The following is a 17815-nucleotide window of genomic DNA, read 5'->3' as shown; positions in this document are numbered from 1 at the left end:
GTTCTACAAAATATATTTTCATTTCTAATTCAGTCTATTCCCACTTGTTTTGACTAAAAAATCAGAGCCATCTATTGGTAAAGCTCTAGCCCTAGTATAAATAGTACTCTCGTCTTACTATTGGCAATATACTAGACGGCGCTGTTTTTTGGTCAAAATAAGTGTAAATTTTCTGTATCTGGTCGAGTTAAGGGTAACGGGTACAGTACTGCACAATTGAAACAATAAAAATGATATTTCGGAATTTACCTAAAGGATAGTAAGTTTTATTTCTAGCACAATATAAAAAAGAAACACAATTTTATCTTAACATGGAAATGGTGATAAAATGACGATAAATATATATATTTAATATCAATCGGTTACTTTTATTCGCTTATTTAAATTGTTTAAACTTTTCCAAAGGAGGACCTGCAAATGAATAGGGAAAATCTCCTCTTAGAATATTTTTATGAAATGAACTTTTTTAAATGTAATTTTTTATGCTGATTCCGAATATTTGATTCGTTTTTTGAAAAAACAACGCATTCGGAAGAAAAGTTCATATTATGATTCGAGAGTTGCATTTTTTAGCACGTTAAAACAGGACGCTAAGCCAGTCGATTCTATTCGTGATCTATGTTATCAAGGGTACTGAATAATATAGTGAAGGTTTGATCACTGAGAAAATCGCCAAACAGGGTCAAAATTGCAAAAAACAGATTAAAATATCGATTTATTAGTAACCTTTTAAGCATGATGAAGATGGCGTCTAAACCAGCTAAATGTTGACATAATCAATGTAATCAAGTATGCTGAATAATATAGTGAAGGTTTAATTCCTGAAAAAATAGCCAAACAGGGTTAAAATTGTAAAAAACTGAATTTGAACAGGGATTTATAAGCGTCTTTTTGAAAACAATGGTGAAGCCGTCTAAACCAGCTAAGTCTTGGCATAATCAATGTAACAGAGTATTCTTAATAATCTAGTGGTGATTGAAGCTTTGAAAAAATAGCCAAACACATTGAAAATTTCAGAAAACTGGATTTCGGTAAATTCTGCTAAATGTCAATGCAACACCCTGTTTGGCTATTTTTTCAGGTCCAAAACCATCGCCATATTATGTGCTATGCTTGATTACATTGATTATACCAAGACTTAGCTGGTTTAGACGGCATCTTCATTATTTTCAAAAAGACGCTCATTAATCCCTGTTCAAATTCAGTTTTACAATTTTAACCCTGTTTGGCTATTTTTTCAGGAACCAAACCTTCACTATATTATTCAGCATACTTGATTACATTGATTATGTCAATATTTAGCTGGTTTAGACGCCATCTTAATTATGTTTAAAAGGTCACTAATATTATGTGATATTTAAATATTTTAGCCAATATCTCAAAAACTATGCTTGCTATAAAAAAATAGATTTGATTTATGAAATCAACATTAAATTTTGTGTCAGAAAAGTAACATTTAAAAAAAATCGAAAACAGGCGATTTTGCAGGTCCTCCTTACTTTTGTGTTTGCATCTTTAGATGTGGCTGTTTGTCTATTTATTTGCTGGGAATAAACCTTAACACCATTTGATATGATACCATTTGAAACACTTATTTAACCATTAATTTGCCTTCATTTCTCCATTCAATGAATCTCATTTGGTTTCACCTTCCCTTTATCAACCAGGCGACTTTTATTTCGACTCAATGGTCCCAACTTTGGCTTGGATTCATCCTCTGGGACTATTCAACGTAGTCGATTTAGTTTTCAGGGTTACAATCAAAGTTGCCTATCCAATGTTCATCCTGATATATTGATCTTTAACATTTCAAATTATACAATTATTCAGGTTTGCTTGTGTAAAATTTGTTTGATTTGTTTTATTCAAGTCATCACCATATTTGTTTCAACTGGTTTCAAGGAGATTGCAAAGCAACTTGAAGATGTCAACTTTGAACCTTCAGATAAAGGAATGCCTAAATTGTCACCTTTTTTCATCTATCATGGAACTGCCTGGTAAGTAAAAAAAGCGAAAAAATGCTATGCACGATTTTTTCCACACTCGGTACATGAATGTAATACGGTACGTAATGTAATGCGTAATCTTTGATCTTTGTCCACTATGACCTATCTTTAGATGAAACCAGAAGAAAATACATCGATTCCATGCAAAAATAGTGACAGATGTTTTCTCACAACGGTTTTCGTTACATAAAAAGTTAATTCAATCTATGAATTTGAGTCTGACCAACCATCGGTGACTCTTAAAGCAAGATAAATGATCATGAAATTGGGTTTCTTACTCTTGTTGTACAATATTTTATTATAATACTCATTTTTATTTAATATTAATCAGTGTGGCGTTTCTAGTATCAACCTGAATGGTCGATCATCTCTAACCTTATGAAAAACTATTGTTTAGATCAAATGAATTTGCACTCAAAATTACCGGTTTTAATAATATTAATAGATAATCACAGTATTCATAATATCATTGAGATGTCGCTATTTGAGAAGATTCAATCTTCTGAATTATCTGTATTTGCAATTCATTTTCATGCATATCACATTGGTGTTTCGCTTCAAGAGAAACAAAACCAATTAGATTCGAATCAAGTACAATATTTGGATATAAATCCACGGAATAGGGCAAACAAGACAGTTTTCCGCCATCTATTACATGAAGGACTTGTCTTCTTATATGTCCATCATTATTAAAAATCAACAATCTTGGACCGAAATGGTGATAATGTAAAAAGCACAGACTACGACCATTCAAGTTATTGTTATGCTCTTTAAAGATATTTTTCTGAAAATCGTATGAAAGGATCAATGAGCAGTCAACAAATATTAACAACAGGTCATGAAAGGTTGTACTTTTCAGCATCTTTATGGGTTCTTTTGTAACGAATTCATGACTTGCAACAAAATCGAACCTATTTCCGGGTAGATTACTTTTCGTAACTATCAAATACGATTTGTGTTCCACTTTATTTTGGCTGTAAATTTGCGTGTATTCGTAATATTTGTAGTAATGGTGATTGTTCGAACAGCTTGTTGGAGCGATTGTTTGAAGTGAGGTCGTAATGGTCGATAAACAAAGCCCTCCTTTGTGTTTTGTTAGCGTTTCATGACTAGATGTATTGTCCTCGGTTAAATGTGCAAACTCAATAAGTCGGTCTCCTTTCCGAAAATGAATTTTTCGATCTCTAGAGAAATTATCAAAAATTATTATTACTGTAAAGATAGCTTTAAGCATTATGTAATACTCACTTTCTGTTGAATTGAAATAAGCGCCCAAACAGAAGGATATAACTATGAGAACCTTTGAATAATCGATAAGTTTTATTTCTCCAATCGATTCTGATAACGACATCAGAGTCCAAGCAATGTTCACTGATATGTAAATCACCGAATTCAGCTGCTGGAAGATGCAGGTTTTCTGAAAAAATAATGTTTTTATGCGTGAAACCACCAACTTTTATAGATGAATCATTGTTTCTATAGACAGCATAGTTGAAGCTTTCAGATCTATAGCGAGGCCCAAAATTAACATCGTTAACTCCAATTGTTTTCAATGATTTGTAATAGCTGAGCTCAAATGCAGCCATGATATCATGGCGTGCCTGATCACACTTCATAATCCAAGACAGTTTATCGATTCTGTTAATGAACTGAACTCCATTTATCTCAACCCAGTGAACCTTCTTGAGCAATTTTGAAAGGTGGTTTCTCCTTTCGACACTCTTTTGTATCCATGTTATGATAGCATCAAAAACTTGTATTTCATCATCAATATTCAAGTCATCCAAACTAATCATATGAGTGACAGTTCCAACATCATAATCAAGAAATGGATCTGAATGAACAATGTCACAGAAGTTTGAACGAATATATCTATCAAGGACTTTTCGAGCTTCTTCAGTGTGAATTTTATCAAGCCAATGATCTATGTCAATAAATGGAGAATCATCAAAGTTGTTCCATAAAAAATTTAAACATTCACTCGTTAATTGAGTTATGTTCATGTAATCCGATAGATTGAACAAGTCAGCAGCATTTTCTTTTGCCATCAATATTTTTGAACCATAAGCCCATTTAATGATAAGATCAAATGCAATCGGCGGATGGTCAAGTTTGATAACTTCACTTGTTGATTCTGAAAGTCCAGAGGAAAACATTTTATCGAAATAAGGAATTGCAGTCGACAAAATATGTTTATGGAGTCGATACTTCTTATCTCCGTTCATGATGGTTACATCACTCCACTTGCCATCTTTATAAGCACTAATTAAAAGCGATGAAGCACCTTCAGTATCCATTGTGATATGAATTAACTGAATATGAATGATTTAAAATTGAACGGCTTCAGTATGAAAAATGCACGGTAAAAATACTACAAAAAAAGAGAAACTCGTGAAATACTATGTTAGTAATTTCATTTTTTATGGTCTTTTCTGGTTGAGCTACAGGGTAAAACGATTTCTAGCACTTCACAAGTTAAACAATAAACTGCAATGATATTCCTGTAGTTTACCTAAATGGTGTTAATGTGTATTTTTAGCAAATAGTAAGAGAGAAAAAACAATCTTATCTGAAGATGAAAATGGTGATAACATGATGTTTGGAATCGATGACTCGTATTTGTTCCTGTATTTTTTTAACCTTTTCCACTTTTTTAGTTTCATGTTTATCTTCAGATAAAATTTTTCGCTCTCCTAATATTTGCTAGAAATAAAACTCAGCGGTTTGTGCTAAAAAGATAAAAAAAGCAACAATACGACATTTTTAACCACAATCAATCAAAATGAGTTTATGCAAATAGTTTAGTCCTTTAAAGTTTGTGAGGGTGGAATAGAGGTTGCTCAGTGTTGTGCAAGGCACCAGAGTAGACTAAGTTAAACACGAGAACGGAGTGACTCGAGTTTACAAGTTAAGAGATTTATTAATAAGAAGTATTTACAGTAATGATGATATACACCCCTAGACTCTCGGTCTTACTACATACAAGTGACACGGTTAGTATAACTCAGTAATGTCTTATACAAGTAGGTTGTAACGTATCTACGGATACACAAATTGTCACTAGCCAATCAGTATAATGCAAGACAATACAAATGGGGGAAACAATAGGTTGATTGTTTCCGAGTGAATTGGGCAATGATTACATAATGATCTAGAATATTCTCACAAAGTTAAGAGTAGGGACTGAGTTTATTAGTGCTATTGTGACGATGGTCAAGAGTTGTCTCTTCTATGGCAGTGTCTGTTTTATGAAGTATCAGCAGCAGAGAGTTACATTGGTGTTTCCTTGGCATTTCAAAGTTTGATTCGTGAAGCAAAGCCTTCTGCTTTATTGAAAACATTAACACCAATGAGAAGGAAAACGAGTCCAGCAATGATCGGAAAGATGATTGGCATTGTTTTTGGCAAAACTGGATCAAAGTCTTCTCGGAGCATTTGAAGTTAAATATATATATTATTAAATATAAGTTAGATATTTGTAACAAATAAATTCTTTGTAAAATATTTCTTTTTAATGTAAAAATTGATCAAAAATGCATTTATCAATTTAATTTTAACTTAAATCTTATAAATATATTCGACTTAAACTATTAATCATGCAACTTAGCATTGTGTTCCGCATCAAGTGTAATAAAACCAATTAGATTCGAATTGGATACAATATTGGAATATAATTCACTGGAATCGGGCCAACGAGACAGTTCTCCATCATCAAGTTTAAAACCTTGTCTATTTGGGGGTCCATGTCCATTATTGAAAATCAACAATCTTGGACCAACAGAGTGAAAATGCAGGAAGCACGGGCTATTGCCATTGGAATCACTGATTTTATGTTCTTTAAAGATATTTTTTTGAAAATCGTATGAAAGGATCAGTAAATTATCAACAAATATTACTAACAAGTCATCAAAGGTTGTACTTTTCAGCTTTTTTATAGATTCTTTTGAAACAATTTCATGACTTGCAACAACATCGAACTTATTTCCGGGCGGAGTACATTTCGTAATTGTCAATTTGTATTGCCTGTGATTTGGGTCGCGATGCTGAATGACTAATACGCTTGAGCTATCAAGGATTGGTAAGCGAATTGTTTGGATTGGATTGATGCTCGATAAACAAATGCCTCCTTTATGCTTGGTTACAGTGAAGGTCGATTGACTAGAAGTATTGTCACCGGATAAACGTCCGAATTCAATAAGTCGTTCTCCTTTCCAAAAATTAACTTTTCTGTCACTAGAGAAATTTTAATGCAATTACAAGTTAGATTATCATAACTGTGAAGCTAGTTTTGGATGGTTACATAATTTAATACTTACTTTCTATTGAATTGAAATAAACGCTCAAACAAAAGAGTGTAGCAGTAACCATCGGAACTTTTGAACAAACGATAAGTTTTATTTTTCCAATCAATTCTAATAACCACATCAGAATCCATATTATGTTCACTTATATATGAATCACCAAAATTAGCTGTTGGAAGAGAACGATTTTCAGAAAAAATAATGTTGCCATATTTTCCATTGAAATTATGAGCTATTATGGATGAATCAGTATTTCTATAGATAGCATAGTGAAAACGAGCAGATAAAAAACGATGCTTGAAATTTACGTCTTTAACTTATATCTGCTTCAATGATTTGAAAAAACTGAGCTCTAAAGCAGCCATGATAACGGGGCGAAACTGGTCACACGTCTCAATCCAAGGTAACTTATCGATTCTGTTCATGAACTGAACTCCATTGATATCAGACAAGTGAATCTTCTTGAGCAATTTTGCAAGATGAGACCTTCTTTCAACACTCTTTTGTATCCATGTTATGATAGCATCAAAAACTTCAATCTCATTATCAATATTCAAGTCATGCAAACTGATCATATGAGCAACAGTATCAGCATCGTAATCAAGAAACGAATCTGTATTCACAATGTCCAAGAAGTTTGAACGAATATATTCATCAATAACATTGTGCACTTCTTCCGTAGCAATTTGATTTATCCAGTGACCAACATCTATGAACGGATAATCAGAGAAGTTGTTCCATAAGAAATTCAAACAAACAGTTGTTAATTTAGGTATATTCATGTAATCAGCTAGATGGAACAAGTCAACAGCATTCTCTTTTGTTATCTTTATTTTTGAACAATAAGCCCATTCGATAATAAGATCGAACACATTCGGCGGATGGTCAAGTTGGATTACTTGACTTGTTGATTCTGAGAGTCCGGAAGAAAACATTTTAGAAAAATAAGGAATCACATCCGACAAAATATGTTTATGGAGTCGATACTTCTTATCTCCGTTCATAATGGTTATATCGCTCCACTTGCCATTCTTATAAGCACGCAGTAAAAGCGATGAAGCGTCTTCTTGAACATCCATTGTGGCATGAAGTCACTGTAGGCGAGGATAATGTAAAAGCAAACGGCTCAACAATATAAAAAATTCACAGAGTAAAATATTACGGAAAAGAGTTGAGTTAGAAATTGACGAAATTTTTCATTATTTCATGCTCTCATCTTGTTGAGCTTTTACAAAATTTAATTCATTATCAAAATTACATCGACCCATGTTATCAATGCGTATGTCATAATTTGATAGATTTAAGTGGTTGATGGCGACTTAGAAGATACTGGAGTGTAATAAGCAACGGGTTATGTCGAGACTAGAAAGTTATTTTCTCATCAGTTCATGTTAATTGTACTTTTCTTAATTGCTTAAGAGATTTTTGACTAAAGCATTACTCAAATTTCATGAAAAGAAAAATAAAGTTTTGCTGAAGCTGTATAATTAGCTGTATAAAGTTTAATAATCAACGATAGATTACTATTTGGCTTACAAATAAACTCAGGAAATAACAATCATCATCCGATCCTCATTTTTGTTTATTTTCTTGTATCAAATGAATGTTGTTTCTTCAAAATTCATTTAAGTGTCTCAATTTCCATAGAAAGTCTTTATTAATTGAACTCACGACTGTTTAACTTAAACAAATAAAAACCATTATCATCAATTAATAATAACGAAAATCAGTTGATTATTGAACATCAAATTTAGGGAATTTGAATGGTTAAGACACAGCTTTAAAGCCTGAAATCTGAGTTTGAATCAATTCTAATCATTAGTTGCAAGTCTAATCAGACGTAAGTCTCGTCTAAACTTACGGGTTCTTACTTTGATTGTACAAATTTAACTTATATTTTCATCCCAATCAACCTTGATTCAACCTACCACACAATTAAAGTTTACGTTTTGCAATTAACATTTTACAGCATTTTGCATTAAAAGCATATTAATCTAGTGTGCCTTTGTATTAGGGGTATCAAAAAGTTCTGTCGTATTTTTCACTAATGATTTAGTTTCATTTTTAAATTAGTTCTGATTATTCAATTTAGTCAATAATTTCAGGGATATAAGAACAATATTATTAGTGTATGCAGGCCATTTTTTGAATCGATCGGAGTTGATTAACAATAATTAATTTGCTAATCATTATGTACTGATTTTAGAAGAAATTTAAAGGATTCAGGACTTTAAATAATTTCGATGAAAAAATCATCAGCAAAATCGAAAATTAACATCAATCGAAAGCTTAAGGCCCATATAATTACCCTGCAAAATTTAAATTTTCTAACTATCACCATTATTTAATTAAACCATTAAGATTAAAAATTTGTTTAACACTGAATTTCCATAGAAAGGATTTTTTTAACTTTTTTTGCAATTTTTATGAAAATCCTATTGAAAAATCCCATAGAAAATCGTTAAAAAAAGAGTTTTTTTGAACTGTCAATTTGAATAATTAAATAATGGTAATGATTAAAATATTAAAATTTTGCTCAGTAATAATATGGACCTTAAGCTTTCGATTGATGTTAATTTTCGATTCCAATTTTGATTTTTTCATCGAAACTATTAAGAAGTCCTGACTCCTTTAAATTTCTTCTAAAATCAGTACATAATGATAAGCAAATTAATTATAGTTAATCAACTCCGATCTAGTCAAAAAATGGCCTGCATGCACTTATACTATTGTTCTTATATCCCTAAAATTATTGACTGAATTGAATAAGTACAACTTATTCAAAAGCGAAGTAAAAGTCACTAGTAAAAAATACGACAGAACTTTCTGATACCCCTAATACTTAAACAAAAAGCCAAATACTTTATTTTGTGTTTTGATCTTACATTATATCAACCTAAATGGTCGATCATCTCTGGTTGGATGAAAACTTTATGACAAGTGACTTATGCTACAAATTACCGATTTTCTTAACATTAATAGATAAAGACAGTATTCATAAGGTAGTGCAACCAAAAATTGACACATTCATATGTAATAGTTCAAATGAAATTTTAGACAGAATGTCTAGACATAGAGGCACGATTTTTTCAGGTATCGAGCCAACAACCTAACACAAGCTAAATATGAAACTTGCAGTCAATCGGTCAAACATGGGTCAACTATGTCTTCATTAAGTGAACCATCAAGAGAACAAAATGAAACAAAAATTGAAGACCAAACAGCTAGTTGGAAAAAAATCCCATAGAAAATAATGTTAAATATCAAAACTTGAAAAATTTGACAAAGATCGCTTTCTTTGATTTTTTTCATGAAATAGAATGAATATAGCAACAAAAGCTAGTTATGGTATACTATTAGGACTTAATTAATGAATATTAAAAAAAAATAATTCTCTAACTAATCTGATTGTTGAATAATTAGCAAAACAATTTATGTGCCAATTTTTAGTTGCACTACCTTAATATCATTGAGGTGTCAACACCTTGAAATAAATAATCATCTCCTAGATGATTCATGTATTCTATCCGTGTATTTAGATCCAATTCATTTTCATTAGCGTGGTGTTTAAATGAAACCAATCAGATTCGATTTGTAAATAATATTCGGATATTGGTGACAGCAACTGAAACGAGATAGTTCTTCATCATCAATCTCAAAACCTTGTTTACTTTGGTTTCTATCATTATCAAAAATCAAAAATCTTGGACCGAAATGGCGATAATGAAAAAAGCACAGACTACGACCATTCAAGACATTGTTATGCTCTTTAAAGATATTTTTCTGGAAATCGTATGAAAGGATCAGAGAGCAGTCCACAAATATAACGAGCCAGTCATGTAAAATTGTACTTTTTAGCATTTTTATGGGTTCTTTTGTAACGATTTCATGTCTCGCAACAAAATCGAACCTATTTTGCGAGCATTGCAAGTGCATTTCTTAATTGTCGATTGCGATTTGTATTCCCTGTAATTTTGGTTGGAAATTCGATTGAATTCGTAATATTGGCGGTTGTTCGAACCGCATGTTTGAGCGTTAGTTCTAAGTGAGGTTTTAATAGCCGATAAACAAAGCCCTCCTTTGTATTTAGTTAACGTTTCGTGACTGGGTGTATCGTCATCGGTCAAACGTACAAACTCAATAAGTCGTTTTCCTTTCCAAAAATGAATTCTTCTGTCTCTAGACAAATTTTTGTGTAATTACAAATTGAATTATTAATATTATTGCTGTGCAGATAGCCTTGAGAAGTTATACCGGGTGATTGATAATGTACTCCGGACGTTTGAACGATAATAAATTCGCAATTACTGGGCCAATATTTTTATTTTTGGTATCATTAGAAAGCTTAAAGTCCAACTTGTTGTATAACTAATGGCTCCAAGCCTGAAACACAATGTCTAAGCTATCTTTCCAAAGCCTCAGCTTTATAGCTATAGAATCTCGATTCCTGACTCAACCCGGTTGAGTCAATTTACTCACAATTCAACTCGGTTGAATATAAGTTCAGCACTTGAACCAATGTAGTTATTACAATAACACAATTACACGAATAGTCCAATGACTATTATAACGATGATTCACAATAGAATCTCCAACCTAGTTGGAACACTGAGTATTCCCGGAATACTCTTTACACGATGAGGTTTCTCAGAAACCTGATGAAGCACTTTTGACACACTTGATTAGTCAATTACACTATTTAATACTTAACCAAAGGTTCTCGTAAAGGCTTAGTTAAATCACAATTAGTACCAAGTATTTATACAATTTAGAAAGGATATTACAAAATAAGGAAATACTTTAGAAAGGAAATACAACAGCTATTTCTCTAGCAACAGTAAATGATGGCAACCGGGTTGCCATCCACACATTTGAGCGCGAACCTCAATTTATCCAACATTCCCCCTTTCTCAGATCAAATTACGGGTCCGTTCGATCCAAGAGAAATCTCCACAGTTTGACCGTTTTCCAAGCGTTGTCCTTGCGGCAAGGCAATCCAAAAACTTGGTCGGTTTCCAACTTGATGTTGTCTCAAATTTCTCCTACCATCAAGCACTGTGTAATCCACTCTGATAATTGACCCAACTTCAGTCCTAAATGCTCGTTCGATCCGAGATCGAAGATCTGAAGCTCTCATCAGTGGATCCAAGTGAGGAAATCTTTCACTTCTATTGCCATGTCTTACAATTATCGTAGGTGCAGTTCGATACTCGTTTTGAACACGAAGGTTGTTCATCATACCGTGAACCCGGTTCACGTTTCTCAATCTTTCCAGTTCCACTTGTAAAGCGTCATTAGCCATCATCAAATCTATTATCTTGACGCCTTGGTCCTCCACTTTACTTTGCAAATTTCGGGAAGATTCGGTAGCCTTGGCTTTCAATTCTTTTATGAATTCTTTACAATTGTGATTCCGCTTAGGAACTTCACACAACTCGCATAAATCACAGCCATCGATGTGGTTCTTGTAATCACCATAACGAACAATCATACCACAAGCTGGAAATTTACACTTAACAAAAAGATTATCCATAAGAGCCTGGCTCTTCTTACCAGCAGACGCTTCCAAAGGCAATGGAACTATGGCTCCAGGAGCAGACATCAGTTCTTCTTCATTACATCGATAAGGACAGATAGGGCGATATGCCGCATCAGGATCACGAGATGCTCGAATATATTCTTCGATACATTTTCTGCAGAACAGTCCAGGGCAACCGGGTTGCGGCGATGTTCCATGTATCACAGGTTCCACACAAAGCTGAAAACAAATCCGACAACAATATTCATCAGATTCAGCTGAGTTGACCAATTGACTCTGATCGACAGCATACGGATTCACTTCCTCTGGTTGTTGAACTGAAGCGGCTTCAGTCACAGGAGTACCAATCGGGACAGCTACACCTCCAGGTCCTATCATCGAATATGCACCAATTATTGTTCCCACCGGTCGTGGTTGTCCATTCGCATCAAAGAACTGCGATTCAAAGATGACTTCATCTTGAGGTCCTCTCGATCCACTAGCTACGTAGGGATTTGGGATGTATTGCACATCGTCATCAGAATCCATTCTTTTACCAAAGATGCTTGAACCCGGTTCAAGGAATCACCAAATAACACAAAAATATTAACACCAAAAAGTGTATTCTCGGAATACAAGAGTCAGGACTTTGCTTGAACTCGGTTCAAGATCTCAATCACAAGTCTTCTCAGAGACAATGTATTCTCGGAATACAATAAAATGTGTTCTCGGAACACGATGAGTTGAGTGTTTCGGAAACACTAACAATTAACAAAAATAAAAGAAATCACCAAAAAACCAATATAAAACCCAATTAAAATGGAAGACTTAAAAGAATGAAGTTACTTCTACAAGAGAACTTTTCGCATTACTTCCATTTCCTTGTAACGAGGGAAACAATACAAGGGTTACCAAGACACCCTTGACCAATTAATCGATTGGCTAAACAATATATCAAAAATTGATTTCTATTTACAAAAATGAATTAATGGGGCTTTTGCAATTAATTTAAACCCATTAATTCCATAATTTCATCATTTTCTTCATCTGCATGATTTTTCTCATTCCCGGAATGAGCCATATTTTCACCATGAAATGGTCTCAATCTCGAGACATGCACAATCTCTTTCTTTACCGGCCCTTTCAGGTTAATCAACTCGTAATTAACCGGGTTAATTCGTTTAACAATTTTGTATGGACCTCGAAATCTGTCCATAAATTTCTTGCTCTTGCCCTTTACCAATAAAGGTTGTTTCAACAGCACCAACGAATGCAGAGGAAACTCGGTTTCCTTGTGCGACTTGTCGTACAACTCTTTAGACTTTCCTTGAGACTTAGAAATATTTTCTTGAGCCATTTGCCTAGCTTTGCTCAGCGCTTCTTCTCGAGTCTGAACTTTATTCCACTCGATAGGCAATCCGCTTCTCGATTCCCAAGGAAGCCGGGCTTCCACGCCATGTGCTAAATAGAATGGCGAAAACTTTGTAACTCTGTGCGGTGTTACATTATACGCAAAAACGACTTCTTGCAAAAACTTATCCCACTCATTAGGATTATTACCACAATAAATGCACAAACTTGTTCCAAGATAAGAGTTGAATCTTTCTGTCTGTCCATCACTTTGAGGATGATATGCCGAGGTCGGCAAATGCTTGATGCCAAAACTTTTCAAGAAATTAGTAAATTCCTCAGACATCAGATTTGTCCCTCTATCCGTCAAAAGAGTTCCGGGAACTCCGAATCGTAGAATCCAATCATCATACAATGCATTGATAACTTTTTCACTTTCAGTTGAACTAACTGCAGATGCTACTGCAAACTTTGTTAGTCTATCGTTGATTACAATGCAATATTTGAATTCATTCTTTGATCTCGGCAATTCCAATATGTCCAAACTCAAATCAGAAAATGCATTTTTAGGAACTTTTATCGGTACCATTAAACCTTGACTTGTCGTTGGGTAAGGTTTTCTCTTTTGGCACTTTGCACAACTCCTAATACAATCGCACAGATCTTGAGCCATACCAGGCCAGTATGCTCTACACTTCAATTTTTCGAGACATTTGTTCATTCCAAGATGTCCTTCTTCATGAGCATCTTTTACTAAAGAAACTCTCATTTCTTTCGGGATAACAGGAACCAATTCCTTCCCTCTCTTGAAAAACAAAGTTTGATGTAAAACAACAAACTTTTTATTCAATCTGCTTTTAGCTCTTTTGCTCAACTCGGTTGAACACAGAAGATCCCGGATCTTCAAGCAATATTCATCTTTCTTTTGAAGATCTTTGAATCTCTCAACTGGTTCAATATAGCAAATCTTAAGCTTTTCATTTGAATTCAATCTTCCGGGAAGATTTATCTCTTCTTCCTCTTCTTCGTTAACTCTCAAAGGAAAACGAGAAATACAATCTGCATCACCATGCAATTTTCCACTTTTGTATTTCACAACGAAGTTGAATTCTTGCAATTTGATTGCCCATCTCATCAATCTAGGTGTCAATCTCTTTGACGATGTGAACCAGCAAAGTCCACAATGATCAGTGACAACCAAAAATATTCTCCCAAATAAATAATGGCGAAGCTTTTGCAAAGCCCAAACAATAGCTAAGCACTCCTTTTCAGTTACGCCATAATTTTTCTCTGCTGGATTCAGCGTTCGGGAAATATAACAAACGGGTTTCAGCTCTCCATTAGGCTGACTTTGATACATCACGGCACCAATGCCATAATCGCATGCATCAGTGTGTATCTCAATTTTTCCATCATTTTGAAAACATGCGAGAACAGGTTTGCAGGTAATAATTTTCTTGAGTCTCTCATAGACTTCTCTCTCTTTATTACTCCATACAAACTTCGCGTTCTTTCTCAGCATTAACATCAATGGTCTTGCTATTTCACTATATTTCGGAATAAACCTTCGAAAATAACTGCACAAACCAAGGAATTTCCTTATATCTTTGCACGAACAAGGTTCCGGGAACCTGAGAACAGTTTCAATGTTTGCTTGACTCGGGGAAATACCATTTTTCCCAACATGATATCCAAGATAATCTATGCTTTCACAATTGAACGAGCATTTCTCTTTTCTCAATTTAACGTTAAACTTTCTCAGTCGTTCCAATACTTTAACCAAATTAGAATCATGTTCTTCTTCTGACTTACCAAATATCAGAATATCATCAAAGTAGATATAACAGGAAATATAATTCAGCCCCGCGAGAACTCGGTTCATCGTCCGGACGGCTGTCGCAGGTGCGTTTTTCAATCCAAAAGGCATTCTAGTGAATTCAAACAAGCCTTGCGGGACCACAAATGCCGTTTTACATTGGTCCAGGGGGTTCATCTTGATGTGCCAATACATTGCTGCAACATCCAATGATGAAAACAAAACACATCCCTCCAACGAATCCAAAGCGTCTTCAACTTTCGGAATAGGATAGGGATCTAACGCCGTAATCTCATTTAATTTACGGTAGTCAACACAAAATCTTGTTTGACCATTCTTTTTACCAACCAAAACGATAGGACTTGCCCAAGAACTTTCACTGGGTATGGCAATCCCATCTTTTAACATATCGGTCAAAAGTTTATCAACTGCAACTCTTTCAGCCATAGCAATTGGATAATACTTTTGATAAATCGGTGGATGATCTCCAGTATCAATTGAATGTACTGCATCCGGGATGCATCCAACATCATTCGACTCTTTGCTGAATACATCTTCAAATTTGCTCAAATCAACAGTTGCGATTGAGAGTTCATTCATCTCTGCATTCGGAATGTTCTCGTCTCTCAATTTACTTTTATGCACAACTCTATTTGAGGCTGGATCGAATACAAATTCGCTGTTAATTCGTCTCCTTGTTTTTATCACATCAGAATGTGGTTTACACAAATTGATAACTTTCTTATCTCCAAACATTAGTGTTATGTGATGGCGGTTGCAAAAATCAGCGCCTAATAAAACGTCCATCGTTAATCTCTTCAAAACAATAAATCGAATTGGAATAATATGTTTATCAATAAACATTTTACATTCAGTGTAACCATGCGGCATGCATGACCTTGTGTCTGCCATTGTCACCATACCAAAACTCCATGGCTTTAACTCCAATCCACACTGAATTCTGAATTCATCGCTCATTAATGATACTCTCGCTCCGGTATCAATTAATGCATTTGTCTTTTTATCCTTAATCTCAATAAGTAAGGTCGGCAAGGACACTTCTCCAATGAAGTTATGTAAAGTTATCGGAGGACTATTCACATCATTAGAATGAATGGTTATCTCTCGAGAAATCGTTTCCCAATCATCCTTAAAAGTCCTCAATACATCAACTTCTTCTTCTGGATTCTCAGAATCCGTACTTGGTATTCTCGGAATACCTGATGTTCCCGGAACATCATCACTTGATACTCCCGGAGTATCGGATGTTCTCTGAACATTCTCAACGTTCGCTGTATTCACGACAGCGTTCCTTTGTCCTTTCAATTGCGATGCATTTGCCCTTGCTCTTGCAGCATCGTAGGTATCAGGACAATTTCGCTGGTAATGACCAGTCTTCATACAATTATAACAGGTTACATTTGTTGGATCACGTCTTCTGAAAAATGGCTTACGTTTCTCTTCAGGAGATTTCTTTTCAGACTGCGTTGGCGATTTCTGGTTTGATTTTGAATCAAACTTCTCAGTTTTCTTGGCTTTGGTAAATGAGACTAGCTCAGGGTTCAGTTTCTCATTGACCGTATCATTAATATCAATGATTTCTTCGAGAGCTTCCAATGTCCGATTACCGCGCAAGCCAGTTGCAATAATGTTTTTCATACCAGGTTCTAACCCTCTTAGTACACTATCGATGATCTCATCTTGTGACATATCAGGATCATAGTCCATACACAATGATAACATTTGAAAGTAATACAAAGATAATCTTTCATCCTTTTGTTGAACCCGGTTCATCATTCTCAAGAACGCCAAATGTCTATCTCCAGCTTTATGATAAGTTTTCAGAAATTGCTCTTTGAAGGTCGCCCATGTGAAACCTTTCTCAAAATATTTGGGGCCATACGAATGCCAATACCAAGTCGAAGCAGGACCTTTCATGCACGTACCAACTCCTCTAACTAATTCAGCTTCAGTCCAATAATTTAAAGCAGCAGCTTCTTCATAAGCTCTTAACCAGCTTCTAGCTTTTTCGTGTTCTCCATTGAACGGAGGCAAAGGTGCAGGCTTGATAATAGCGGGTCTTACTCTCTCACTTTCAGGGTTAGGTAGATTCTCAATAAAAGAATGAAATTGAATTCTTGACTTACGAGAATCGGATTCTCCCACTGTTGAGTTTGTTAGATTGACTGTATTATCCATTAAATCTGCTACTGTCGGTTGTTCAGGAGTTAAGCCAGCTTCTTTTACTCTGATTCGATGAATTAAGGTTGCATGATCTCCCAAGGTCGTTCGAATTTCTTTTAAATCTTTAGACTGTTTATCAGCTGTAGCCGCGACTTGTTCTTTGAAATTTTTATAATCTTCAGTATGTTGCATAAACTTTTCGATCAGGAAATTCAATGATTCCTGGAGAGTTAGGGGTTTCTTTGGGTTTTCGTCGCCCGCCATTGGGATCCACCAAGAAAGAATTCTCGGAATTCTAATTACGTTGGGTAATTCCGAATTACCAATTCACCAATTTCCCCCTCACTTAAATAAAGACACCAACAAATTAACAGGATAACTCGCTATTCACAAAAGAAAAACCAAAATCGAACATCATCTCCACCAAATGTTGTATAACTAATGGCTCCAAGCCTGAAACACAATGTCTAAGCTATCTTTCCAAAGCCTCAGCTTTATAGCTATAGAATCTCGATTCCTGACTCAACCCGGTTGAGTCAATTTACTCACAATTCAACTCGGTTGAATATAAGTTCAGCACTTGAACCAATGTAGTTATTACAATAACACAATTACACGAATAGTCCAATGACTATTATAA

At 34.6% G+C, this 17815-nt stretch overlaps 1 protein-coding gene across 2 annotated transcripts; it reads right to left on the bottom strand.

Moving 5' to 3' along the window:
* Window positions 1-2284: 2284 nt before the first annotated feature.
* LOC107367849 (uncharacterized) lies at window positions 2285-12377 on the bottom strand. Of its 2 annotated transcripts, XM_089267960.1 has the most exons (3): window positions 6323-12377; window positions 3255-6239; window positions 2954-3190 (listed from the first exon to the last, which is right to left on the bottom strand). In XM_089267960.1, the coding sequence occupies exon 1, from the start codon at window positions 12372-12374 to the stop codon at window positions 11223-11225; it is 1152 nt and encodes a 383-aa protein (XP_089124086.1). In that variant the 5' UTR covers window positions 12375-12377; the 3' UTR covers window positions 2954-3190; window positions 3255-6239; window positions 6323-11222. The 2 variants fall into 2 exon arrangements, with proteins under 2 accessions (XP_015791084.1, XP_089124086.1); XM_015935598.3 differs by lacking the exon at window positions 6323-12377 and having other exon boundaries at window positions 2285-3190; window positions 3255-4708.
* Window positions 12378-17815: the final 5438 nt, after the last annotated feature.

This window comes from Tetranychus urticae, chromosome 2 (genome assembly GCF_039701765.1).
Source record: "Tetranychus urticae isolate SD_2017Ah chromosome 2, NJAU_TeUrti_SD_1.0, whole genome shotgun sequence".
NCBI classification, from domain to species: domain Eukaryota; kingdom Metazoa; phylum Arthropoda; class Arachnida; order Trombidiformes; family Tetranychidae; genus Tetranychus; species Tetranychus urticae.
The sequence above is the reverse complement of the archived record's forward strand: the minus strand, read 5'-3'. Positions and strand labels throughout refer to the sequence as shown.

Excerpts from the sequence above, each read along its gene's own strand:
- LOC107367849 (XM_015935598.3), bottom strand. The coding sequence starts at position 4,303 with ATGGATACTGAAGGTGCTTCATCGCTTTTAATTAGTGCTTATAAAGAT. Across the intron at positions 3,191-3,254 it reads TTATTTCAATTCAACAGAAA|AGATCGAAAAATTCATTTTC; the intron begins GTGAGTATTACA and ends TAATTTCTCTAG.